Genomic DNA, 27,322 nt, shown 5'->3' with positions numbered 1-27,322 from the left:
ACACATGCTGCTTGCATTGAGGCCTTGTTTAGATGTCTTTAAAATTTTAAAAGTTTATAAGATTTTTTATTCAATCTTTGGACACATGTATGAAGCATAATATAGATAAAAAATAACTAATTACATAGTTTGTTGTAATTTACGAGACGAATTTTTTAAATCTAGTTAGTTTATAATTGAATAATAATTGTTAAATACAAATGTAAATGCTATAATATTAAAATCTAAACAAATAGATCTAAACAAGACGCGAGTAAAACGGTGGTTTTAGTACGTGGAGGGTTTACCTTTTTCCTTGAAGCTGACGCTACTAGGTGCCCGCGTTGTGGTTGCCCTCCTTGTTTAAATTTAAAAAGTTTTTGAATTTTGACATTATAACACTCTTGTTTTTATTTAACAAATATTGTCTAAATATGGAGTAATTAGGCTTTAAAGATTTGTCTCGTAATTTACAGGCAAACTGTATAATTAATTTTTATTTTCATTTATATCTAATGCTCCATGTATATGACACAAGATTCGATGTAACGGAGAATTTTGAAAAAAAAAATGGTTTTGAGGGTAAGCTAAACAAGGCCTTAGTTCCGAAAAGCGAAAAGTTTTCATCACTGTAGCGCTTTCGTTTGTTTGTGATAAATATTATCCGATCATTGACTAACTAGGATCAAAAGATTCGTCTCGTGATTTACAGCTAAACTGTGTAATTAGTTTTTGTTTTCGTCTATATTTAATGTTTCATGCATGTGCCACAAGATTCGATGTGACGGAAAATCTTGAAAACTTTTTGGTTTTCAGGGTGAACCAAGGCCTTGTTTAGATCCAAAAACTTTTTGAATTTTGACACTGTAGCACTTTCGTTTTTATTTGACAAACGTTATCCAATCATGGAGCAACTAGGCTTAAAAGATTCGTCTCGTGATTTACAGGTAAACTGTGTAATTAATTATCTTTTTTATCTATATTTAATGTTCGATACATGTACCGCAAGATTCGATGTGATAGGAAATCTTGTAAAGTTTTAGATTTTTGGTATTTGTGGACAACGGAAAAAATGAAAAGGTAGACAGGTGACGTGTGGCGGCCTCGGTGCTTGAGTCCTTGTTCGACGTCACGTGGCATCATCCACACCGACCGGTGTGGTCCATACTCCGTCGTGACTCGTGAGCATAAAAATTCAACGTCCAACCGACAACGGCCGCACACACACAGACGTGCGCAAAGCAGCCGACTGCTGCAAAGCGAACAACCGTGCCTGTGCCTCGCCGCCGCCGGCGAGTTCGTTCGTTGGGGTCAGTCAGAGCATGCAACGGATGGCGCGGGTCAAAGTACCCATCCACGGACTCCGTGCGCCGGACGGCGTGTGCTCCATGCTCCTCTCTCGGGGCTGATTGAAAATAAAGTTTTCAAAATTTCTCGTGAATCTTGTGACATGTATCTATAATTTAGAAGATAAATTTCCTAAGCATAATTAGTATATAATTAAATAATAATAATCAAATATAAATAAAAAAACTATCGTAATTAAAATTAAAAATTTTCACCAACTACCCAGCCCCAGTCTCTTGTCTGCATTCTCCGCAACCCTTCGTCTGAGAGTTTGACCACACAAGGAGACAAGCAGCAACAGGGTCACCCACGTACGTATTTCCTTCGTATATACAAGTAGTATCGTACTCCCTTCATCCAAAATTGTAAGTCATTCCAAGAATTTTGGAGCCGGTGCATGCAGTGGCGCTGAGCCATTGAAACATGAAAGCGCAGGCGCGGGGAGCCGGCCGGAGGACAACGACGAGGTGGACAGGCTGGTCAGCGGTCACTCTGCTGCCTCTTGCTCTCCCTCTTCAGGACTCCTCTCCAAAGGGGAGAGCAAACCTCTGACAAGTGCTACACCGTGATCCGCATAAAAATTTCTGCGTCCGCCCGCGCGCTCCGTGACCGTGAGACTCGGTAACTAAACCACTCGGCACTCACCGGCCGCGACCAGCAGCTCAACTATCTATCCCCTTCGTCTCCCAGGAGTCGAGCGAGAATGGCCGCCGCCGCCGCCCTTCGTCCTGCTCTCTCCCAAGGTACGCCCATGGACACACACCCGCTTCATCACCATCCGAGGCCAGCAGATTACTCTGCCTGTTTATTTCTCCGACGACTCCGATCCTAGCTACTTTGATTGATGACCTGACCTTTTGGATAGTAGCTCGTCGACCGACCTCATTAGTCTTTGCAAGTACTTCTTGCTTCGTCTTTCTTCTTTGGGTATAGGTTGTCGTTGCTAGGATAGGAGCAAGAACCTTAGCTCATCTTCTCTACCTGGCTCGGTCAGGTTCAGCTCGGGCAAGCTTGTGCCGCCCCTGCAATTTTTTTAGAATTCTTTCTGCCAACACAAATCTCCAGGAGTATAGTATGTTATCGTTCTCAACTTTTGATGCTATTTGTTGGCCACTCTCCACATCCCAGCATCCAGTAGCATTTATCTAGTTGTTCCACGCATCTGAATATCATTTTTTTTTGTTTTTAGTACTGTGTCTGTTTCTTCCTTCAGATAGTTGGGGGAGTATCGATCGGATAACAGGAACCATGGTTGCATCCATGATTGCATAATGGTTCAGTTTTTCTTTGACGGTTTCAGAAGGTTGTTTAGGTTCTTCCACCTTTGGAGTGGAGTTTTGACGACTTGGAATGCTAAACCCATGTCGCAGAAGGGACCATATATTTTTGTGTTCTGATCGGGTGGTTGCATACTTCATAAATATGCGCGCTTGGGTCGTAGTCGTAGCTAGGCCAGGCATTAAAAGTTGGCCGGCAAATTTCAAGAATTGTTAGGTTCAAAATAGACCGGCTTGATTTTGTTACTTGGGCCTTGTTTAGTTCCAAAATATTTTGCAAAATGGACACTGTAGTTTTTTCGTTTGTATTTGACAAATATTGTCCAATCATGGACTAACTAGGCTCAAAAGATTTGTCTCGTCAATTCCGACCAAACTGTGCAATTAGTTTTTATTTTTGTCTATATTTAGTACTTAATGCATGTGTCTAAAGATTCGATGTGACGAGAAATCTGAAAAAATTTTGCAAAATTTTTTGGGAACTAAACAAGGCCTTGTTTGGGGAGCTAAAAATGGTTAAATGGTTGAGTTGGGGTGTGAAAGGGCATTATTAACACACACCCCCCCCCCCTCCACCCCCAGTCTGATTTGATGACCAGACGTAGACATGTTTGGATTTCAGTTAATCTAGATTACGATATAATTATAATACTTTAGATTATGGATTATTTCTTGGGCTACCGTGTTTGATGTGCTTGGCCTGCTTTCTAGCCCGGCTCGCTCGCTGGTCAAAGTACACATGTGCTCATCTCTCATAAAACAAAAGGGTAGTTCGTTTTTTTCACGGTCTAGTCTAGGGGGCGAGACGGAGGCAGCGGTGAGCGAGCTCGTCACTCACCTCGACGCACCCCGCACTCGCTCGGCGTGCCACACACTCTCTCTCATTGTCGGCTCCCTTGTTGTCTCCTCCAACAGCTCCATCCCGCTCACGGTCCCTCGTGCTCTGCCTCTCCGTGCTGCCCCCGCACACGATGCAGCTCCAGATCGAGGCCCTTCTTCGCACACTCTGCTGCACCGCTAGCTCCACATCTCGTGGCAGCGGCGATGCTGGGGGCATAGGCGATGGTCAGCGTGTTGGGTCTTGTACATGGCGGTCTTGTATCGGCCGATGTGAACTCCTGGTATAGGCTCTACTCCCCATCCAGCATCACCTGCAGCCACGGGCACAATCTGCTGCACCGGCGCCGGCCCATCGAAGTAGATCAAGGACAGCCATGGTTGTGCCCCCTCCGGCGACACCACACGGTGCTTCACGCTCTTGAATCGATCGTTCGTGAAGACCTACACATTGGATGTCCTCTTTCCCGGCCTCGAAGCCGGCACGCTCCACCCTCGTGAGCCTACGACCGCTACCGACGTATCCACCGTTGCGCTCTCCTCTTCGACTTCGACCGATGCAAGAGTAAGCCTCCTCCACGCCATGGGCCCTTTTGCCTACAAACGTGTTGGTCCTACTCATGCTCCTTGTTGGCGCCTACCAACTGCTCGATAAAATGCTGACAAGAGAGAGAGAGAGAGAGAGAGAGGAGATAACGTCACCATATTCCAGATGCTGAGATGAACATATCCCTCTATACTTTTTTTTTTGAGCAAGATCCCTCTATACTTTCTATCAATCACAATATTTTATTGGGCCAAGTCCATTTGGTACAAACAATCAAATAAGTGGCTTTGCACCACTTTGGACAAGCCGACCTGGGAAAGGCCTATGGGCCGAGCTGGCTTTGGCCGTGGTATCAAACACACCCTAAGTGCCCTTGCATGCCTTTTCTTTGCGAGTTTGTCCATAGAAGTTGTAATAAGATAGCCCATATATTAGGGTAAAATTAATTTTGCCCTTAAGGGCATATGCCCTCACTCTCCCACCTATTGGATTCGCTTTGAAAAATGTGCAAACACACATCTCAATGCGAAACTGCTTTGAGATATGTGTTTGCACACTTCTTAATGCGAATCCAATGGGTGGGAGAGTGAGAGCATATGCCTTTAAGGGAAAAAAAACCGGTAGCCAAAGAGATCTCAAGCACACGACACATAGAGATGTGGCATGTAACTCCGGCGTGCGTGGTGGAACTGGTAGCTTGCGAGACTTCGGCCGGTTAATTAATGAAAAGTTGAAAGGCACGCAATTCAAAAAAAAAAGTGCCCTTGCATGCTGCAGCTTTTTCTTGTGGTGCCAAGGGGCAAGTTGGTTTTTTTAGAGTTCATAAATCTTCTGTCACCATTTGCAAAGAAAAACTTCAATCGGTAGGTCTCACGTGGATAACATAGTCTCTTATGTCTTTTTTAATTAAAGGTATTCATCCAGCTTTATTAGAAAGCGTAACGAACACCCAGATCTGAACTGGGTTACCAGTTTACAAGAAACAATCAAAAGGAAAAAAAGAGCTCGACCTACTTCATAAGGAAAATTCTAGAACCACCCCCCCCCCCCCCCAAAAGGCTACCAAGCAGGAGCCACCTCTTATGTCTTGATCACCATTAAATTATTTTAGCTGATTATTATAATCTAACAATTTAGATTCGTTGCCATATACAATAACTGATTTTCAATTACTCGAGACGAGGTGGTCTTATAGCAACTACAAACAAGAAACACTTCAGTGCTACTAGCAAAGGCTCGTGAGGCCGAGCTGTGTATAAACACTTAGTATGCTTAGCCTTATTTTGCAACACAACACGGACCAGGGCTTTGTTCTTAGAATTCTATAAAACCTACAAGGATAGTCTATCGGCATTGGCAAAATAGTTGGTCCTACTGATGACTATAGTTTCGTTAAATCTTGTTCATCTTGGTGGATGACAATGCAAACACCGACCTGATGACATACATTCTTACGCAGCAGCAGGGCCAGAGCACAGAGCTTCCCTGCTGTGCACACCGAAGCACAGAGTTTCTGCCAGTGCCAGCAGGAGAAGCTTGAGATTCACCGCTAGGGCCAGCTCGAATCCGGGCGCCCAGGTGAGCATCCCGAAGCAATGGTACAACCTCATCGCCGACCTGCCGGTGAAGCCGCCGCCACCACTGCACCCGCAGACACACCAGCCTCTGAATCCCAGCGATCTCTCCCCTCTCTTCCCCGACGAGCTGATCAGGCAGGAGGTCACCGACGAGCGCTTCGTCGACATTCCCGAGGAGGTCATCGACGTCTACAAGCTCTGGCGCCCGACGCCCCTGATCAGGTAGCTCATGACGGTTTTTTTTTTGGTGTCGATCAATAGCTGCTGCTGCGGCGGCGGCGGCGATCAGAGATTCAGAGTGTGGAGTGAGTGAACAGTGAACACGATGCTCAACGTTCAGGGCCAGGAGGCTGGAGAAGCTGCTGGGCACGCCGGCGAAGATCTACTACAAGTACGAGGGGACGAGCCCGGCGGGGTCGCACAAGCCCAACACCGCCGTGCCGCAGGCGTGGTACAACGCCGCGGCAGGGGTGAAGAACGTGGTCACCGAGACCGGCGCCGGCCAGTGGGGCAGCGCGCTGTCCTTCGCCAGCAGCCTCTTCGGCCTCAACTGCGAGGTGTGGCAAGTGCGCGCGTCGTTCGACCAGAAGCCGTACCGGAGGCTGATGATGGAGACGTGGGGCGCCAAGGTGCACCCGTCGCCGTCGACGGCGACGGAGGCCGGCAAGAGGATCCTGGAGGCGGACCCGTCGAGCCCCGGCAGCCTCGGGATCGCCATCTCCGAGGCGGTGGAGGTGGCGGCCACCAACGCCGACACCAAGTACTGCCTGGGCAGCGTGCTCAACCACGTCCTGCTCCACCAGACCGTCATCGGGGAGGAGTGCCTGGAGCAGCTGGCGGCGCTCGGCGAGACGCCCGACGTCGTCATCGGCTGCACCGGCGGCGGGTCCAACTTCGGCGGGCTCGCGTTCCCGTTCCTGCGCGAGAAGCTGCGCGGCAACATGAGCCCCGCGTTCAGGGCCGTGGAGCCCGCGGCGTGCCCCACGCTCACCAAGGGCGTCTACGCCTACGACTTCGGCGACACGGCCGGCCTCACGCCGCTGATGAAGATGCACACCCTCGGCCACGGCTTCGTCCCCGACCCGATCCATGCAGGCCGGTTTGATTTCTTCACGCGCTTTCTTGCATTGCATCCTCGATTACTCGGTCTGCCGTTTCTTCTTCTTCTTCTTCTTGCTGATCGAGGCACTTCAATATTCGTCGCAGGTGGGCTTCGCTACCATGGAATGGCACCTCTGATCTCGCACGTCTACGAGCTGGGCTTCATGGATGCCATTGCTATACAGCAGACTGAATGCTTCCAAGGTATCCTACTCTACCTTTGGTCAATGGGCAATGGATGAAAGAAGAACGACACCATAACATTGGCGCGCGTCTTGTTTGTTGATGAACTGTGGAGCAGCTGCCCTGCAATTCGCCAGGACGGAGGGCATCATCCCGGCGCCGGAGCCGACGCACGCGATCGCGGCGGCGATCAGGGAGGCGCTGGAGTGCAAGCGGACCGGGGAGGAGAAGGTCATCCTGATGGCCATGTGCGGCCACGGCCACTTCGACCTCGCCGCGTACGAGAAGTACCTGAGGGGCGACATGGTCGATCTCTCGCACCCGGCGGAGAAGCTGGAGGCCTCCCTCGCTGCCGTGCCCAAAGTCTGATGGCGTTGGAGCGAACGGCGGCACATGCGTACTGGAATGGAGCAAATGATCCATTGAGATCACCTTCTTGAATCTTGTGGTGATCCGTCGGCAGTGGATTTGGCAGCTGCGATGATACTTGTGTTCCATATGAAATGAATGAACAAATTCTCAATAAAAGGATTAATTTATCCTATTGATCTTTCTTTTTAGGGTATTATTATTCAGTATATATACACTTTTAAGTTTCAAACCTAGACATGAATATATCTTTTAAAAGAAACTCAGAAGCGTCTCATCATAACTAAGATCTTCTTCCAAAATACTTGACACTTTTTACCACATTATTATTTGTTTGAAAATACTTGATAATTTAAGATTTAAGTATTCAAAATACTTTCTGATTTTGCCTTTATAATAAAAACAAATAAAAAACACTATGGGAATGTTTTATAGAAACAATTACAGTCCTTTATAGGGGCATTTTGACCATCTCATCTTTAGGTCTAGTTTAGTTCCCCATCCAAAACCTTTTCACCCATCTCATCGAATGTTTCGACAAATGAATGAAGCATTAAATGTAAACAGAAAAATTAATTATACAGTTTGGTTGTAAATCGCGAGATAAATCTTTTAATTTTTAATTAATTCATAATTAGCTATAATTATTACAGTAACCAATATATGCTAATGACAAATTAATTAGAGTTAATAAATTCGTCTCGCGATTAACACTAAAATTTTGTTTCTTTTCACAAACTAAACAAAGGCCTTAAAAAAGATTGCACGGGTAACCGTGTACAGATGAAGACCGTATTGGTAAAGGAGCATTTTGTTTATTTTCCTCTTACAAAAAGAAAAAAAATTAAGGGTCTATTTAGTTCCAATTGCTAAATTTTAGCTAGCTAAACTATAGTCACTTTAATAGCTAAATTTTCAAACACACCCACTAAAAAAACTAAAATAATTTTAATCCCACTAGTCAAGTAGCTAAAATAATTTTAGCTAACTAAAATTTAAAAATTAAAAAGGATCAAATATGCCCTAACATTTCCCTACGTCCCAAAGAATGAGGCCTTGTTTAGTTTTAAAAAAATTTCAAGATTTCTCGTCACATCGAATCTTGCGACACATGTATGGAGTATTAAATATAGATGAAAACAAAAATTAATTGCACAGTTTACCTGTAATTTACAAGACGAATCTTATAAGCCTACTTACTTTATAATTGGACAATATTTATCACATACAAACGACAATGCTACAGTAGCGTTTCCTAAAAAATTTTGGCAACTAAACCAGGCCTGAGAGCTCATATGGGCCAAATACATCAGAATAGTCTACCGAGCCCATGAATATAATCAATCAGTCTCGTCTCTACTCCACAAGCCCAAAGTGCCTTCAAGCCGTCCGAGGGTTTCGAAACTCGAGCTACTCTCCGGCGTCTACGGCGCCGGCAACCAGCCACCGGCCACCGCGTCCTCCGCCTTGTCCTCAACCTCACCCGAGGTTTCTCCGCTCTCATATAGGTGAGGCCCCAAACCCCCTGCTCCTCTGCGGACTTCGGATTGAGTGGCGCTGACCGCGTTTGCGGGTATCAGATATGAAGAGGGCGGCGCCGTCGGTGGAGCCACTCGATGTGTCTTCCGGCGACTCCTCGGGCTCGGATTCCGACCAATTAGGCGGGAAGGAGAAGGGCGGGAGCGCCTCCAAACCTGCTGCCGCGGGAGAAGGTGAGACCTCTCCCGATTGTTTGCTGACTGTAGATCCGCTAATCTCATTGCATATATGGGTGTTCCACTCGCGGATAGGCTGATGCCTTGGTATGATTGATTGATGGTTCACTGTGACTGTTGAAACTTTTATTTAGTCTCCATTGGCCCTGAGATGATTGATTGCCCAATTATGAGTAGTCTGGTCAATTGTTATTGTGTGGTCACGTAGTTTTTATTGTTCAGTTTTCACCTTTCCATAAATGCAACATAGGCCATTCTGCCATATGTTTAATATTAACAAACTAATATATAAAGGTTACCTTTTAACCATCTTTGAAGATTGTCTCCTAATGGATTGGCGCTGACCTTGTTTCTGATTATAAGATACGAAGAGGGTGGTGCTGCGTAAGGAATCCCATAACGTATCTTCCGATGATGACTTGAGCTCGGATTCTGACGATGATGCTGGGAAGGGGAATGGCTGGAATGCCTTTGGGCTGCCCAATTCCTCCAAAGCTTCTTCGGTGGCAGAAGGTGAGATCTTTTGATTCGTGAATGACTTCGCTTTTGTGTGTTTCACTTGTGGATAGGACTAGGTGACGAATTGATATGGCTGATTGATGATGTACTGTGACTGTTGAAGTTTGTGTATTGTGCTCTGTGGATTGGGCCTCAGTTGACACCTAATTTTTGAGTAGGCTAGTATCCAGGTTTCACCTTCTCGACGATGCAGCACAGATCATAAGATTTATATTTGCATCAATACATGAACACTACTGTTTCAGAACCCTGCATGAAGACTAGTGCTTATTGGTCTATGACTCTGGTCTTCTCAGATCAAATTGAACATAGAGAGAATAATAAAAAGCAAGTTACTGGAGAAATTTTCTTTATTGATATTTATTTGCCTTACAAAAGTTGGTGTGCAACTGAAAAGTAGGCTGAACAAGTTCCGCTTAAAAAATGAAAAAAAACTACTTAAGCAATTTAATAACCATAATCAGAGCTCTATTCGAACATGGTAGTCTTCATGTGATTGAGTGAACTCTATGATATACCGGCTTGTTTTCTATGGAAAGTTATCAGCTTATCCTATATGTATAGTCTTGTCCTTGAGTTAATTGGATAGTGCAAGTTTCGAGTTTCCCAAACTGAAGGTCATCATATTAATCCAGGAATAGCTTGGATTTTTGGGAAAGATTAGGTTTCTTCTTCTTTTTTACAGATTGTGAGGCCACTAAACAGGCTTGCCTTACCTGATCCCAATGTTTTGCTTTCAGCTGCAGCTGCTGCTTTACCAGCCAATACCTGTATTTGGTTAACTGGTTTATTTGGGAAATTTGTTTCTGAGTGTTTCCAAGGAATAGTTTGTGCAAATAAGGAAGATGCTTTTAAAATATGGCTTTAGCGTTTTTCATTGCACTTTTTTTTGGTAACTACTATAGCCAAATTAATTCTTGCAAGTAAGACTAAATTCTTAGATTTAAAAATGTATATTGAGAAACAAACTATTGTTTCCTAACTGGGCACCTCTGAGGTTCTGAGCTATGGACTGAGCTGTCACAGAACCTCAGGAATGATCTTTCTAATGTGGTAATGGGATCATGCAGGTGCTCTGATCAGGAGGGCCGAAATGTATCAGCAATACATGAAGCACATTCCTATTCCTGCTTACTCTGATTCTGTAATCCCATTCACATCGTGGCTGGGACTCGCTGGATCGTTGAAGCAGTTGTATGAACAACCCTTGCATTACCTCACCAATGTCCTTTTAAAAAAGTGGGATCAGCAAAGGATTGGGAGTGATGATGAGCACCGGCGTCTGGATGCTATCATCCACCCTGTCAGAGCTGAGACCCTAATTTGGGCCACTGAAGAGGTCCATAGGCTAACCACCTCTGGCCAGCACTTAGCCAGTCTCTGGGCCTCGGATCCCATGTACCATGCTTATGTAGATCCAGTGTTTCCTTCCATAAAGTTGGACTAGCAGATGTTACGAGTTGGGTCTTCTTATTCTGTCTATTTTGGGGTTTCCACGTTGTAAGCCTGACACAGTTTGATTTGCTAAATACCAAGTACCAATACAGTGATGGGAATTCCAGATGATGCTTTCTGACTTCTGAGTATGATATCTTGTTTCTAGAGTTTATTTTAACATTAATTTTAGCTCTATGAACAGCGGCCAAGTCAAAGAAGAAGAAAACTGGTGTGGATTTTAGTGCTTTGAGCCGGCATGGATACCATGGTGGCCCCTCTGTCTTGACAGTTCGTCCAGTAGAGGAAGCTAACTGGTCTTGGTCCACTGGGAAAGACCGCAATGACAAAGAAGATGCACCTGAGTCCTATGAAGAACGCGAGCGAACCAGGGCTGCAGTGACTGAAGGAGAGAAGCTTATCGGTCTGCAGAATGCCCCGCCCAACCAGTTATTATTAGAGAAAGACAAGAAGGATGCTTCCTTCTCACAGAAGGAGAAGCGGAAGAGGGACCGGGGGCAAGCCAGCAGGGGGAAGAACTATGTTGAGGAGGAGAAGCGGCTCCTGAGGGGGAGTGGCGTGTACTCTGGCTTTGATACTTAACAGTACCAGGTACAAATACAGCACTATTTCTAACATGTATGCGTACTGAGGATTAGCTTTCATGGTGTGCTTTGGCTTTTGTTGTGTGGCTGGTAAGTTGACCCTTGGTCGGTGAGTGTGGACTTTGGAGATGGTTAGGGTTGTGTTTAGTTTGGGCTTTGGATATATGGCTATATGTATTGCGGTCAAATAGTACCCTGCCATATTCTGTATGTCATGTCCTGCTGCATTTGCGAGCTGCCACAATTCCAAAATCTTTTGAACATATTTGCTTTAAATTAGAAGTTACCTTTGATGTCAGTGTTTAATGGCTTGCTCAGTGAGTGGTCTACCATGCTGTCCATCACACCATACTTTATGAATAGTTTACAAACTCGCAAACTCACAGAGCTATGGCATGTCATTCTGCTTCTGTGGCATAATCCATATATGCATTACTAAAAAGAACATTGAGATGAAGCCCGAATTATTAGCGGGGCCAATTGATTTCTTGTTGGTTGGAGGTACAAAGGATTATTGGCACCTGTTACTGTTAGCCCTTCCACTAGCTAATGAAATATTTATTGGCTGCCCTAGGTCTATTAGGAAGCCTATTATGCGCTAAGTACTACACCCTCCAGTCCCCTTTATAAGGCGAACTTGCAAATCAAGGTTCAAGGTTTACAATTTTTGACTAATATAATAATTTGCCCAGGAATAGAGATTTTGATAGAAAAAGAGCTTTTTACCTATATGGCCCTGGAACAAATGTCTCTCCATTCTATGACCTTTTTTTTTAAAAAAAATAAACTTACCTGTATGGCCTTAAAACGAAATTTTCGTGCTTCTATGGCCTTTGTTGTAACTCTAGCTAAATTTCCTTTCCATATGCATTTTCATTGAAGCCCAAAATTTCATTTCTGAAATTAAGGTTGGGATGGCATCTCCTGGAATGTAGAAAGGCGTGAGACACACAAGCGGCTCGGGCAGCATCTCGCATTGGCACTAAGGAATGTATATGACGCCAGATGTCCTGTATGCACAAGCATGGTCAAGAAGTTCTACATTAGAAGTAGAGGAAAATGGTTGATTCAGATGAAGCAAAAATAACATATGGAGTGTTTATGGATGTAAATTGAAAAAGAAAAGAGAACACTTTCAGTGGCATGATTAGATACTATTAACTCTATCTGTACTTTTACTGCAAAAATATAATGTAGCGCTCGACAGTATTTGATTCTTTGCAATTGAGCCAGAAACAATAGAAGGAAGGTTTCATACAAAAACATGCTAGTCAATGTTGGTCATTTACTTTAACTTTGTCCCAAGTCAAGCATCATGAAGTTTGACCAAGTTTATTAAATCCACAATGAAATATTAAATATGTCTTGATAGTGCATTTATTTGGTATTTTAGATGTCAATATATATTCTTCTAAAAACTTGGCCAAAACTATAGAAGTTTGACCTAGGACATGAAAACTTAAACACCAGAAGGTTAAGATAATGCTTTAACAGAATCAAATAGCTTTGGCAGTTACAGTGTTAGATACATGATATCAGCCAATGACTAAAATGATTAGATAGTAGAATAAAGATGAGATAGGGTTAGTTAGATTCATGCCATCACAAAAACGATATTTCTGATATTTACCATTACTAGCAAAAATGTCAGTGCATTGCAACGGGAGAAAAAAAAGTTATCAAGTCTATATCTATATTTATTACATAATTATATATAATAACAAAGAGGCAAAATTTTAGCCTATTTTTTTGTCCATCTATTTTTTTGTTCGTCTCCCTCTAATTACCAAACAATGTAGAGTTTCTTTCGTTCGAAATTATATATAACTCGTGGTTATACGAGTTATAAAATAACTCTTGTCTAATATAATATGGAGTTCTATTCTAGTTTTATATAGGTCCTATATATGGTAACTTTGATAGCTAGAAAAATTCCTAATCCTAATCCTAATATAAATAAATTACTTTAATCTTTTAAGTAAGCTAAATAGGAATTCTAATTCAAAAGTTTGATTCCCAATTTATATTGATACTACATAGGGTAATCTTGATAGCTAGGAATCTTAATCCTAATCCTAATACAAATAGATTACTCATCTTTAAGTAATCCAAATAAAAAAGATATAAATTTTTCTATTTTATTGGTTTACCTTTTTTCTATTATTTTTTATCTGTCCCGTCCTGGACTACTACATTATCTAGTTAAATCTAGTTATAACCAAACTCAATAGCAAACCAATTCCATCTAGAACCAGTCTAAACGTAGTTCGAATCAAACCTAGCAACAAAGAGTTGGCGGACAGAATTTTCTGGTAAACTAAAATTTTGACAATTATATATTGGAGAAAGATTAGATAGATATATAGGCTCTATATATAAATATAAATCTAGATGAAAGAAACTCTCCATTGTTCGGTAGTTAAAGAGAGATGAATCAAACAAATGGATGGTTGAAAAAAAATCTAAAATTTTACCTCTTTATTATTAGATATAGATATAAATTTAATGCTTTATATATGTTCCGTAAGATTTGATATAATAAGGAATCTTAAAAAGTTTTGACTTTTAAACAAACTATAAACAAGGCCGTGGCTTCGATGGATCACCACCTCGGTCCTCATGTTGAAGGCCACCTGCGCAACGTGGGGGACCGTGTGTGTCTCCGTCAGGTTGGAAGGGACGTGTTAGGGAGAGACTTGTTGCTGGCCAGGAAGACACGCTACGAAACGGAAAAGATAACGACGTGATTGCGGATAGGATTGTGGCGGACAGAAAAGACTGAAATCTTCTCTCTTTATAGATAGGTATAGATAAAGAATGACAATGCACACCTGAATTGGTCTAACAGATAAAATGTAACATTTGTTACAAAACAACAAATTTTTTAACGTAATGTGTAGCAGGATGGTAGGAGAGTACATCATTAAACTATTCAGTTCATAAACTGTATTGAGCAAGTATACGCAATTAAAGCAGTCATCGCGATCTTTATTGTGCTTGGCACGATCGCCAAAAAAAATCCTGAATATACTATGAAGTTGAACTCTATTTTTACTTTTACTAGGAAAATACACTGCTATCTGAATAGGGAATGTAGGGTGTTTTTTTTTTTTTTTGCATTTGAACAAGCTACAATGAAAGGTATATATGATGTTTCGTATGATAGCATGCTAATCTATGTTAGCGAGTAACATAAATGAGCATGCACTTTGTGTACGCTACCAATGCTACGGTATACATCTGAATATTAAACAGCCAGAAGGCCAAGATTTGATTAAACAAATCAAATAGCCTTGGCAGCTACTTACACACCAGATAAAAAAGAATTGCAATCCTACAAGGATATGCAGCTCACAAATTACAATGTACTGCCTGAATTGGTCTAACAGAGATAAGATGTAAATTCATTAGAAGACAACCATTTCTTTATTTTCATGCAGCAGGACAGTAGGGGACTACAGCATTAAACTATTAGTTCATAAACTTTATTGAGCTAGTATATGCCCACCAGTTTATGCAGTGCAAGCAGTAATTTAGACTAAGTCTTCCACACTAAACACTTTATGCCATACCTTTGGAAGGTTTGGTCCTGAATATACCTCTGTTTCAGTGCTCTGAGAATCACCATCCTGTTGGCAGGTGCACCCTTTCTTTTAGCCCGTGAAACAACCAATCCATCTGCAGCTCAACATGCATGTTATGAACAACCCAGATATTGAGTCATGAGTGGAGAGTTTCATAGCATTATTTTCAAGACTGTCATGTCATGTGAAATGAAATAAAACTTGAATAAAACATGCACTCTCAATGGAGAGTTTTATTCCATGATTTCATAGGCAATTAATTCTAAGACGCATAGAGAGTTGGTAATCGTGCCAAGAGAATTTCATTTAGATGAAACTCATTTATTCTCTTTCTTCTTAAATACACTGCCATGTCATAAAAAATGCTTATGTGACAACCTATTTAATGTGAATGAAACTCACATGAAACTCCCACTGAGACTAGCCTGAATAGCAAACTCAAGTGCACAGAGTATAACTCAATTTTTCTCTTGTCCAACTTCTGTACAACAATGCTAATTTTTTAAAAATGAAACCAGCTACATGTTTTCATTTGTCAGTTCAGTATGTTTTTTTTTCTGAGCATATCAGTCTCTCCCAAGTCCCATCAATGTAGTTGAGGAGGAGAGAAGGAAGAAGAAAGTGGCAGCCACCAGCCAGTGCTATCCACAAACTCTTGGATTAGCTGGATAACCACCTTTGAACTCCTACTCAAAAGGTTTACCTAAGACCTTAAGTGTATCTGAGTTAAACAAGGAACTCTTGTTCTTGGAAAAAAACAAGAAACCCTTGGATTAGCTGGATAACCACCTTTGAAATCGTTGGGCTGGGCTTAGACCAGTAATAAAAGGCCAAGGCTAGCTAGAGCCTGTGTGCAATCTGTCTATAACGTGAATCCAGCTGTGTGTTTCCTTCAAGGCTCCACACAAAGCTACTTGGCATGAGCAACATTCGTCTTTATTTTCTTTTTCTTTTCAATAACATTCGTCTTTAATTCAAGGTCACTCCTTTCTAAATTAGGTGGTGCATCATGAATCTATTTTCAAATTTGATATAATAATTTAATTTCTTAAACTAGTAATAATTGTTAGCTTATGAGAAATAAGATGATGATGAATTATCCTATTCTATTTCACAAACCAAACAAAAAGATAAAAAGTGTGAATATGATGCACTACTCATTTCTCAAACTCAACACCCTATAAATACCCAATTTAGAGCATCAAGGGCAGGAATCGTAGCTCGTAGGCCACGAAGCAAATGTGTAAATTGCTCCGCTTTTTGCTTTTTTCGTTGCTAAGAGGCGATAGGCCACGAAGCGAATACATAGGAGTAATAAATCCACACTCATAGATTCCACGCTTTCTCAGGGATCCTATCTATTTATGTACAACATGCCATACACACCTTGACAAGTGGAGTTAGCTTGTCACGTGATTTCAAGCATCTATGGTTTATTCAATAGGTGCATGTCCTTACTCTTCTCCCTTCCTATCATCCATCTCCTCCTTATCTTCAACACCTCATCATCAGCTCCTTCTCCCCTCGCTGCCTCCACCAAATGCCACCTCCATGGACAAGTGCTAGGTCTAGATCAAGAAAGAAGAAAAAATGGATTCAAAATAAGAAATCCAGATCAAGTCTTCAACTTCCATTGCTCCACATTCAACCAAGTCAAGAACAAGTCATCAAGATAGTTGTTGGTGTTCATTGAGCAAAGAAGGATTGATAAGGTACTTGGTATTTGAATTGATTTACTATACAAATGGTATCACAAGTAACCTACAAGTGGTGCTTAAATGTACAAATCAAACGAGTTTGATCAAAGAGCTAAGCACACCCCTTACATAGATCAAAGAGTATAGCAGCTTGCCAACTTTCAAGGACGATAAACATGCAAGACCTCAAGCACAACAATAGAGTAGCACTTGATCTTAAGTGGTATTAATTCCACATGAGTGAAGAGTTGAATTTCATTGCTGAAATTAGTATTCATCTTCACCAAGCTTATTAATTGGACTTCACTAATGCAATTTAAGAAATGTATTGGATTTTATTGACTATCCTCTTCTCCAACATAGCAAAGGGATCTTCGTGTTTTGTATGTTCATACATCCCTTGCTAGTATTAGTGCATACAATACATGCTTTGTATTAAAGACATGCATTACAAATGAAAATATTTCTAAAAAAATCATGTTCTAACACTGTTGCTTCTATGTTTGTATGATCTAGTGGTGGTGTATGAATTGTTCTTGAGCAAGTGAACCCACAGTGTTTGATCAATTTGATAAGTTGTACAAGTATAAAATTCAACCACAATAAGACATGACATGTGAAGAATCTTGCAGAGGGATCTCTTATATCTCATATGCGCGAGTTTACAAGGTGTGCTGATAGCTAGTTGCCTAGGATTTCGATGGGCAAGTATTGGATACCGATTGGGGGCTCCCAACCCCTCATTATATAGTCTAGGGGATGGGGTGTCACACCCGGTTTTAAGGAACAAGACCAGGCTAGCTATATGTGTGCCCAGGAAGTCCACACATACAACAACAGAAAGGAACAGTATCAGAAACAATGTTATATAGCGAAAACATACTTCTAATTAACACTTACATCAGAGTATCGCGGAACGGTAACTAACCTTTAGGCTCAATCTGCACAGGGACGGTTGACTGGGGGTAACATATGCCTAGCACTTCTTGTATCTTGAGAACACCTTCATGATTCCATCGCTCTTCTGCTCAACTCTTACTAGTAAACTGAAGTGGTGGGAAATAGCAAGAATGAGCACATATCGTACTCAACAAGTATAACCAGGGGTTCATGAGGCTCAAATAGCTGACACTGGTTTGACTGCAATTAGCTTTTAGTAGTGGATAGCATGTTCATAATTAAATGGCAATTGTCAAGGAAGCATAAATAATCCATTAATTCCATGATCAAGTGTAAGCATAATTAATCTCATAGCATAAACGATGATCAAATGAACATAATAACATAACAAGCTCATCATCTTAATGTAGATGTCCCCAAGGCCGCTCCTGACCGTGAGCTCGGCTAGTATACCAGTTTTACACTCTGCAGAGGTTGTACATCTTTACCCATGAGTCATGATTTACCCTTTCGCCCGAGGTAGCTAATCTCTTAACCCCCTTCCTAGGGAGGTCGGCAGGGATCACTATGAAGCCTTTCAAAAGTTCGTCTAACATGTTAGGGCCGCAAGGTTTCCTTTGCGAGCAGATATAGATACCCCCCTTCCGAATGGCACAATGACGCGCAGCCTATACACATAGGGACAGGGGCTCGCACTATACCCGTGTCGGTTCAGCCCCTCCGCCCTTTCGGGTAACCTCTAACAAGCTAGAAAAGTTCTTCATACTGAGCTAAAGCCAGAGCCATTATAGCCCTCATGGTTGCACTGTTATCCCGGGTGATCACGTACAGACAAGATCTCATACAATTATTTGTCATTCTTTTATGCCCATTGCATAGTTATTAATCATCTTACAAGATCATGGATTATATCAAGCACTAGCACATCTACAACAAATGCATATCAAGTAGGTAGCAAGGAATACAGGTAACAATCATCTATGATTTTGCTAAGGTCGACAAGGTGATAGCATGCATATGATATATATATGTGTAGTTAATAGTGAATAGGTAACAAGGATGATCCCAAGTTATACTTGCCTTAAACACTTGCTCAATTCTCACATCATCAGCTTTTGGTCGTCACCTTCTGATCTTCAGCGCTCACAAGCGGTTCTCGTCTACTCGTAGCAAGCACCACACATAGGCAAACATACAAGCAACAACAAAAGCAACTAAGAACAGTACACCACACAAGATTACGCAACATACTAGAAGAGAACAAATTACTATTGTGACGAGAATACATGAAACGATGTAGATGGATCTACCGTCAACTTTATGGGATTTTATATATTATAATAGAAAAGAAAAGTCTACAAACTTAGTGTATTTCAGTTCAATAAAACCATATGGAAATTATTAACCTAGATTAAGCAAATCATATTTAAACATAAACCTGAGTTAGAACTATTCATATTTTATTTTCTAAATGTGCTCTCATAATTTATTCTACAAGTCAAGCTTTATCTTGCAAAAGAAATAAATGTGTATACGTTTATGCAAGGATCACATTTAATTGTGATAATTATAAATATATGTATTAACATTAATTTATAAAAGACCGAAGTATAAACCTATATTGCTTTTAATTAGAATTGTCATAAACATATTAATTAAATTAATATTTAATTTATTTATCACAAGAAAGTATAGAATGAAAGTGCAAGCAAAGAACGCGAACGTGCAGGTCCTCACCAGCTACAAATCGAAAGCCGACTCAAGATAAGGCAGCAGCATGCTATAGGCAACCACGAAGAATGGTGTCGATCCAATCGCATCTCCATAGTCTGGATAATAATAAATTTTCTAGTAGCCTGACTCGATTGCACGTAGTAGAAAAAGGATAAAATCTAATTTTCTCCACAACTGTTGAATAGCAGCAATACGTAAATCTTGATTACCTTCTCGATTAGCGTGTAGCATCAACAACCTATTTTCTGCATGGGAGAGCTGTCCACCTCGATCTGCTGGCGCAAGAGAGACTTCCACGGCAGCAACAGATTGAAGCCAATAAACTTTCTCCGCCTTCAATAAATAATGGAAGCAAGGTATAGCTTTATGGATGGAACGCCGAACCGAGATGAATCCAACAGCAACGCTAATTTTTGGCCCGGCGGCGGCAGCACAGAAGACGATATGATCTAGCGGCGGCGTGGATCATGATGCTTATTTTCAAGGGTTTGGAAAGAAAACGATGGATGCTATTTATAGTCGGATACACTAGATGGATATAGAGTTCCTAGGCGTGTGCAATTCGTAGAGATTGATGATTCTGTCTATATATATATATATATATATATATGATTGATTACTTTATGAGGAAGGGCATGACGTCATCTTTAACCATGAAGGACGTGGCCTAGTCGATTGCTCCCTTTGAATGTAAATATGTGTCGTCACGTCAACCAAAAGGCCATCAAATTAATTTAGAAAATTTAGAAACCACTTTTTCATTTAAATTTACATATACTTAAACTAAACTTGGTAAATTTTATACAAATATTAAATCCATTTATTTTGTTTAGTGTTTTCAATGCACAACCCAAAATTAAAAGTTTTAGGGTGTGACATGGGGTTATAGATAGAGTCCCAATTGGTTTACATGCAAGTTTCCTAGTTTATTAGGAGAAAAAAATCTACCATAGAGTTGGTTTCTAAGCACGGATCAAGTGAGGGAGGTGAGTCATTGAGAGAAGATATGAGATCGAGGATGGGAGTTTGGTAAAGATAAGGTAGAGGGAGAATAAATGAAAGATAAAATTCATAAGGAAAAAACAAAGCAAAAAGGAAAAGCAAAAAATAAAGTAGAAGGGTACTAAAGATATTTTACCCTTTTATCCACCAGGACTCCAGGAGAAGCCAATTTACTAAACATTTCTCCGAGTAAACAAGCTGAAGCTAAAAAAACTATTTTATTTGAGGAGTCATAGATGAAGCTATTTTAACTAGAGCTGAAGCTCTACCACGTGCTCTTAATAACCTTACGGTGGGCACAGTGTGCATGCTCCACATCCTAGGTAGTAGGATACCACTATGGACTATAGAGTACAAACTAAAACATATATAATAAGTGCATAACAATTAACAATGCAATTACAGGTGTAGGTTACAGCCTGTGCACTTACCACTGTCTTTTCTCCAAGAACACCAACAGAAAGAAAAACGAACAGCGGTATACGTGCACAGGTTTAGCCTACCTACCATATATTGTTCGTTTATATATATGCGAGCCGTCCGAATTTTGTCTAACAACCAAGTGAGTTTGTAATGGCACCTTCATCTCGGTTATAATCCCTAGTTTCTCAGTCATGTCGACGGATTCCCCGACGACGGCACCAGTTGTAGCCCGTTTCCACTCGAAGCGCATGACCAGATCCTCAACAAACGACTGCAACACCGTCATGGCAACCGCAGCGCCCGGACACGCCCTCCGCCCGGCACCAAACGGTATCATCTTCATCGTCTCCGATCCGCTGCTGCCACCGCTGGTACAATGGACGCCGGAGCCTTCTCCGCCTTCCATGAACCGCTCAGGCCTGAACACGCCGGGGTCAGTCCACGAAGTTTCATCCCGCCCAATGGTAGCCACACCGAAGTTCACAACGGAGCCCCTGGGTATCACGTGTTTGCCGAGGGAGACGTCCTTGTCCGTGGTGTGCGCCAAGAGGTAGTGCGCCGGCGGGTGAAGACGCAGGGCTTCGAGCACTACGGCCTCCACGAATGGCCTCTGCTGGTGATCGCCGCTGGCTCGCCTGCTAGCGATGTCGTTCCGCAGCTTTTGCTGGATTTCCTGTTAGAAGATGCTTGTGTCACAATCAAAATGCATGGCCTCTTCGACCGTCTTTTCAATATATAAGTTTGTTACTTTGTTGTTACCTGATGGAGGACAAGGCGTGCCATGATCCACTGGAGCGCCGTTGTCGTGGTCTTTACCGCGGCGTTCATGTACTCCCAGCACAAGCTCACCATCTCATCTTCTCCGAGTTCTTCAAGTTCAAGCCCAAGAAGGGTATCCACGTAGCATCGAGGCTCTGCAGCGTCTTGTCCGACGACCTCCTCTCTCCTTGTTCGGCGAGCAGCGATGATTGTTGTCACGAGAAGATGGTGCCTCTTTTGAGCGCTCAAGAGCTTCCGCCACCTGGGAAAATAGCATACGACCTGGAGGAATGCAGGCAAAAGGTGGAACGCATCAAGCTCAACAATAAGCGATATGATCTCGGCATGAAGGTCTCGCAGACGTCCGAGCATGTCTTCCTCGACGACCCCTTGGCCGAAGCAAAGCGCGGCGAAGAAGCCGAAGACGGCATGCCGGAACGTCTCCAATGGGGCAACGACGGCGCCGGCGCCGTCCTCCCCTGCTGCTGCTGCCGCTGCTGCCGACTCGAGGATCTTGATGAGCCTATCGCCGGATGACCGGAGCACATCCTTGACGTGCGCTGCCCCAAGGTGCGAGCAGAGGTTGCGGCGGAGGAGGCCCCAGCGGCTGCCGTAGGTGGCGCTGTTCACACAATGGCTGTTCAGTCCGCTGTACCATGATGCCGGGCGGTGCGCGAACGTGGTGCCCATGTGCACGAGGGCGCGGTGCGCGAGATCATGGCAGGAGATGAATATGGCTGGCTTGCTGCCGACCCAGAGGGAGACGACCGGTCCATGAGCGGCGTGGAGACGCCGGAGAGCCTCGGTGAGGGAAGTGATAGTGGGAGGGTAGTGGTGGAATTGATTGCCTATGAGCGGGAGACAAGGCCACGATGATGGAGGGAGCGAGTTTCCATTGCAGTATGGCTTGCGATTCTTGGAGTTGGAGATGGTTATTAGCAGTAGTAGGAGAGCAAGGAGAATGATAGAGAGGAGTAGGAGCGGCATTGCTGCTGGGATGAGACAAAGCGAATTGTGTCTTGTTGTTAGCCTATCTGTTGCTATACTTGTAGCGCCCCTAGCTTTTATAGGGTGATTTCTGAGCGGAGAATTGACCCTGTATTGTTTGTTTGTATATTTTGACTCCTGTTTTTTTAAACAACATACAGAACTCAAAGCAACCCATCAAATTAATTATTTTTCTCATAGGGTGCCAACGGATGATAGACCAACTGGTTGAGCGCTCCCGCGGCTAAGTTTGGGCGAAAAATTTGAAACTCGCTAGCTCGCTCGCTCGACTCGCTCGTTAATGGCTTGACTCAAGTTCGACTCGTTTTATAACAAGCCAGCTCATGAGCTGCTCGTTAGCTTGAACGAGCCAACAATTTCACAAGCCAAACACCTAAAATTAGCTCAGCCCATGCATCTCTCGACGCCTCATTTGCCTCGGCCTAGCCTAAATCTGAAACCCTAAGCATATACACCAGCACACACCACCAGAGCCTCGGCACAACAGTCTTCTCCCTTTCCCCTCCCATCTCACGATACAGGAGCCGCTGCCTGCCGCCGTTCCTCACCACGCCTGCAGGTAGGCACACCGTACGTCGCTAGCCCTAGCCCTCGCATGCCACTACTCTTCAGTCTCCCATCTCCGCACGTTGTAGGCGGCATGCAAGCACACAACTCACTTGTATTTCCCAGTAATATGTTTTTACATTTTGGCTCGCGAGCCAAAACGAGCTACTCAAGCTATTTAGCGAGCCGAGCCGAGCTACTCTTCTACAGTGGCGGACCCAGGATTCGCTCAAGACTAGGGCCAAATTCTCCTAGCGAAAGGTTGAAAACTACACCGTAATTTATATATATGTGTGGTCCTGCAACCTGCGCATACATGAATCACAGGTCTTGTTTAGTTCCTCTTAAAACTAAAAACTTTTCAAGATTTTTGTCACATCGAATCTTGCGGCACATGCATACAACATTAAATATAGATAAAAAAATAACTAATTACACACTTTGCTTGTAATTTGCGAGACGAATCTTTTGAGCCTAGTTAGTCCATAATTGGACAATAATTGCCACATATAAACGAAAGTACTACAGTAACCTAAAAAGTTTTCACAAGGGAACTAAACACGGCGCCAGTATTTCACGCTCATCTCCTTGTGTGACGATGACCCGTACACAATTAGATGAGGCAAGTATTTTGTGCCCTCGGCGCAGGGATGGGTTCATCAGCTGATAGGCGCTGGCGGACACCTGCTCGTAGGACTACGGCACAATGAGGCACTAGCAGGCGACAAACACCCACTACGAGCGGCGACGTGAGTGCGCGAGCATCAGAGCGAGAGGGTTGAGACACAAGACTAGGACGAGACAATGAGAGAGGCGTCGGTGTTTCTTATCTACTTGGTCTGGTTGCTGGCTTGAAAGTTATTAGGATAAATTCTGATAACATGATAACTATTATTAAGGTGTATGTAAATTATATGGATCATGACTAGGGCCTTGGCCCTAGTGGCCTTAGACCTGGGTCCGCCAATGCTCTTCTAGCTCGTTAGTCTAACAAGCCGAGTTGAGTCAGAGTGCTAATGAGCCAAACTATAACGAGCCGAGCTGTAACGCGTCGAGCTGGCTCAATATCTAGGCTGACTCGTGGCACCCTCGCTTGCTAGGTTCGACCCCCCCCCCTCGGGACACATTGGCTAGCTAATGTTAAAAAAATCCTCACTTGCCCCCTTTTTCACAAAGGCTCACTTACGGGGAATATGCAAAGTTGGATCAGTGTTCAGTGTGCGAACTCTTTAGCTACAAGTCTTACTCTGCTTAGGCGATGATAGTTGACCGAAACAAAAGACCACCCAAGAAGGTTGTGTGGTATTTCCCTATAATGCCACGCCTCAAGAGATTACTTGCAAACGAAAACTTGGTAGAGCTGATAAACCACTTGACTTGGAATAGCTCTTGCACTCCCCACTTGTTGAACTTGAGCTTGATCATGAGAACCACTTATGCTAGGTTGATCTTCATTAACTCTAATTGAATCATCATCTTCCACCTCCCTTGGCCCCACATCACCATTTGTCATATATTTCTTTGCCTCATCTACCTTGGCACCTCTATCATGTCACATCATTAAAATTCTCAGTTTTAGCTTGGGAACCATTTGAGTCAACATCATGCACTTCCTCGACTAGACCAAGTGTCTTGTTGTACACGTTATATGCTTTGCTTGTTGAGGAGTAATATCTCTATTCTATTTTATAAGTCACGAGTTTAAATGATACGGTCTTCTATATTATATTTTGATCATTCATTTATTTTATATTATATTGTTCATGCTTATAAACTTATAATCATTGGATAGTGCAATATTCCTTACAAATCTAATCATATTAAGTTTGTATCATAATAATTAAAAAATATTAGCTTAATTATTAGTCCAAGTTTTTAAAGTTCAAATCTTGGTATACGTGTGCGCTTTATAAAAGGGAACGAATGTAGTACCAAGTAAGAACCCTTCATATTCTTTTTCAAACTTGTGCAACCGAGTGCACTTCTTCAATATATAATATTTGCAATCAAACACTCTAAATATGCAAAGTTGGACTTTCTTCTAATCAATAGCTCATCTAGGGTCTTTCTTCATAGATCTTAACATATCAATTAGAGTTTGATTCTTTTTCTCAACAAGGTCTTTTGATTATTGTGGAGGGTATATACCCTCCACAACAAGGTCTTCTTCAATATATATTTGGCCGAGAAATCTTGCGTGCTTGATGCCAATCATGCGTGCTTGACAAGGTCTTCTTCAATATATATTTGGCCGAGAAATCATGCGTGCTTGATGCCAATCAAGCGTGGAATTAAATACTTTCTAAATTATGCATTATCCTTCAATTTTGCTCACTAGGATTCGTTTTGAATTGTTTAAGCATAATAGAAAACATACTTACGTGGAGCTTCAAGAGCTTCACCGTACTGATTTGACAAGCTACCCCGGATACCAGATTTCCAGGATACTGCTCTGATATGAAATCCACACGCGCGCACGCAACCAAGCACCGGCTAGTCAACGAATCCTCCGCCGTTGTGTTGTCATGAGAGAGAGAGAGAGAGAGAGAGAGTCCTCCGTTGTACCTAGTAGTACTAGTATTATGAGGTATCCACGAGGCAACAGGGCAACTAGGCATTATTATACGGACGTTTATATATATAATATATGCATAGCTGTAGTATTAGAAAAACAGGTTAAAAACTATCACTCTATAAACTATCAACGTCAGTTCAATTATGTTCCAGCTATAGTGAAATACTCTCCAGATAAATATCGTTCTCGCTTCTCAGTAGTGAAACACTTTTAATTTTAACTAAATATATACAAAAAAATATTCATATTTATAGTATATAATTAATAACATTAGGTAGATCACTGAATATATTTTATAATAAATTTATTTAAAGATACATGATTTAATATTTTTTAGTAAATTAATACTTTTTACAAATCTGGTCTAACTTAAAAAAAATGACCGGCATGATTACCAAGGCAACAACACATATTTTGGGTGGAGAGAGTACACTATATCTGAATCGAAGTTTTCTTTATATATCATGATACCAATTCACAGGATTGCACTTTTTTTTTCGAGTTCTATGTAGGCCGAAATTTGAAATATGAACAATTCCCAAAACTTGGAGTTCAACACTAGTCATCACAAATCGGACTGGCATCTTTTGTTCCCTATTTAACACTTCCACCACTTTTCTGGCTGTAACGGCGTTAATTAAGTCCAAGAAGGAAAGACCATCGATCTTGCCATGCGTGAGTTTTCAGCCATGATGTGTTTATGTTGCTGCATTTTTTTTTCTCGTTTATTTATTTGCATACATTTTTCTTTTCTCCGGGTACGACTGAACACAGCGATCTAATCTGCTTTGTTGCCAACTCATATTTGGACATCCTCAATCTCAATCGTCCACAGCTCTTTCTTATCAATCACTTGGTTCCAAACAAAAGCCGCATCCCCGCGCCGGCACAATCTGCCTCCGGGGATCGGCTTCTCCACCGAGATAGGAGTAAGTTTATAGGTTTACACGATTACATCCATGTCATGGCGGCTATGGTGATGAGCGTGGAAGCCGTCGTCATCGCCGTGACATCAAACGTGGTACTACGAGATACTCCACTTGTATTTGCATCATCTGTGACTGTGAGGGTGTAATTAATAATGTGTTAATCGAGACGTCCTGTACGAGGCAAGCTGGGATAAGATGAGAAATATAGAGGCGTGAGCAGCAGCTTGGCTCCCCCTTGTGCCCAGTCTCTCTCCTTCTCTCTCTCTCTCTCTCTCTCTCTCTCTCTCGGTTTTTATTTTATTTTTTACGGGCAACAGCAGGTGCTGTGCCTTTTTATTATAGAGTTGCAAAGAAACATTTAGGCCTTGCTTAGTTCACTTTAAAAACAAAAAACTTTTGAAAATTCTCCGTCACATCGAATCTTGCGGCACATGAATGAAGCATTAAATATAGATAAAAACAAAAACTAATTACATAGTTTTTCTGTAAATCGCGATATAAATCTTTTGAGCCTAGTTACTCTATGATTGAACAATGTTTGTTAAATAAAAATAAAAGTACTACAGTACTCCAACTCAGAAAAATTTGGGAACTACAGACTTGTCTCAACGTTTTGAAGAACAACCAAGACAAAAAATGCTGAGGAATTTAAAAACCAGCTATACAAAACTAGAA

General features: G+C 42.3%; 3 protein-coding genes across 8 annotated transcripts; 2 read left to right on the top strand and 1 right to left on the bottom strand.

Moving 5' to 3' along the window:
* Positions 1,781 to 7,392, top strand: LOC8067674 (tryptophan synthase beta chain 2). 4 transcript variants are annotated; one of them, XM_002438658.2, is made up of 5 exons: positions 1,781 to 2,069; positions 5,453 to 5,786; positions 5,905 to 6,659; positions 6,771 to 6,869; positions 6,967 to 7,392. In XM_002438658.2, the coding sequence occupies exons 1-5, from the start codon at positions 2,030 to 2,032 to the stop codon at positions 7,215 to 7,217; spliced, it is 1,479 nt and encodes a 492-aa protein (XP_002438703.1). In that variant the 5' UTR covers positions 1,781 to 2,029; the 3' UTR covers positions 7,218 to 7,392. The 4 variants fall into 4 exon arrangements, with proteins under 4 accessions (XP_002438703.1, XP_021304371.1, XP_021304370.1 ...); XM_021448696.1 differs by having other exon boundaries at positions 5,450 to 5,786; XM_021448695.1 differs by having other exon boundaries at positions 5,447 to 5,786.
* On the top strand, positions 8,557 to 12,753 carry LOC8083481 (protein RDM1). Of its 3 annotated transcripts, none has more exons than XM_021450415.1 (5): positions 8,564 to 8,725; positions 8,798 to 8,929; positions 9,296 to 9,445; positions 11,091 to 11,497; positions 12,426 to 12,753. In XM_021450415.1, the coding sequence occupies exons 2-4, from the start codon at positions 8,800 to 8,802 to the stop codon at positions 11,486 to 11,488; spliced, it is 678 nt and encodes a 225-aa protein (XP_021306090.1). In that variant the 5' UTR covers positions 8,564 to 8,725; positions 8,798 to 8,799; the 3' UTR covers positions 11,489 to 11,497; positions 12,426 to 12,753. The 3 variants fall into 3 exon arrangements, with proteins under 3 accessions (XP_021306091.1, XP_021306090.1, XP_002438702.1); XM_002438657.2 differs by having other exon boundaries at positions 8,565 to 8,725; positions 12,399 to 12,753; XM_021450416.1 differs by lacking the exons at positions 11,091 to 11,497; positions 12,426 to 12,753 and adding an exon at positions 10,522 to 11,017 and having other exon boundaries at positions 8,557 to 8,725.
* On the bottom strand, positions 20,651 to 22,622 carry LOC8067673 (cytochrome P450 89A9). Its single transcript, XM_002437267.2, has 2 exons — positions 21,590 to 22,622; positions 20,651 to 21,503 (listed from the first exon to the last, which is right to left on the bottom strand). The coding sequence occupies exons 1-2, from the start codon at positions 22,574 to 22,576 to the stop codon at positions 20,907 to 20,909; spliced, it is 1,584 nt and encodes a 527-aa protein (XP_002437312.2). The 5' UTR covers positions 22,577 to 22,622; the 3' UTR covers positions 20,651 to 20,906.

This window comes from Sorghum bicolor, chromosome 10 (assembly GCF_000003195.3).
Source record: "Sorghum bicolor cultivar BTx623 chromosome 10, Sorghum_bicolor_NCBIv3, whole genome shotgun sequence".
In the NCBI taxonomy this organism is placed as follows: Eukaryota; Viridiplantae; Streptophyta; class Magnoliopsida; order Poales; family Poaceae; genus Sorghum; species Sorghum bicolor.
This window is presented reverse-complemented; position numbering and strand designations above follow the sequence as displayed.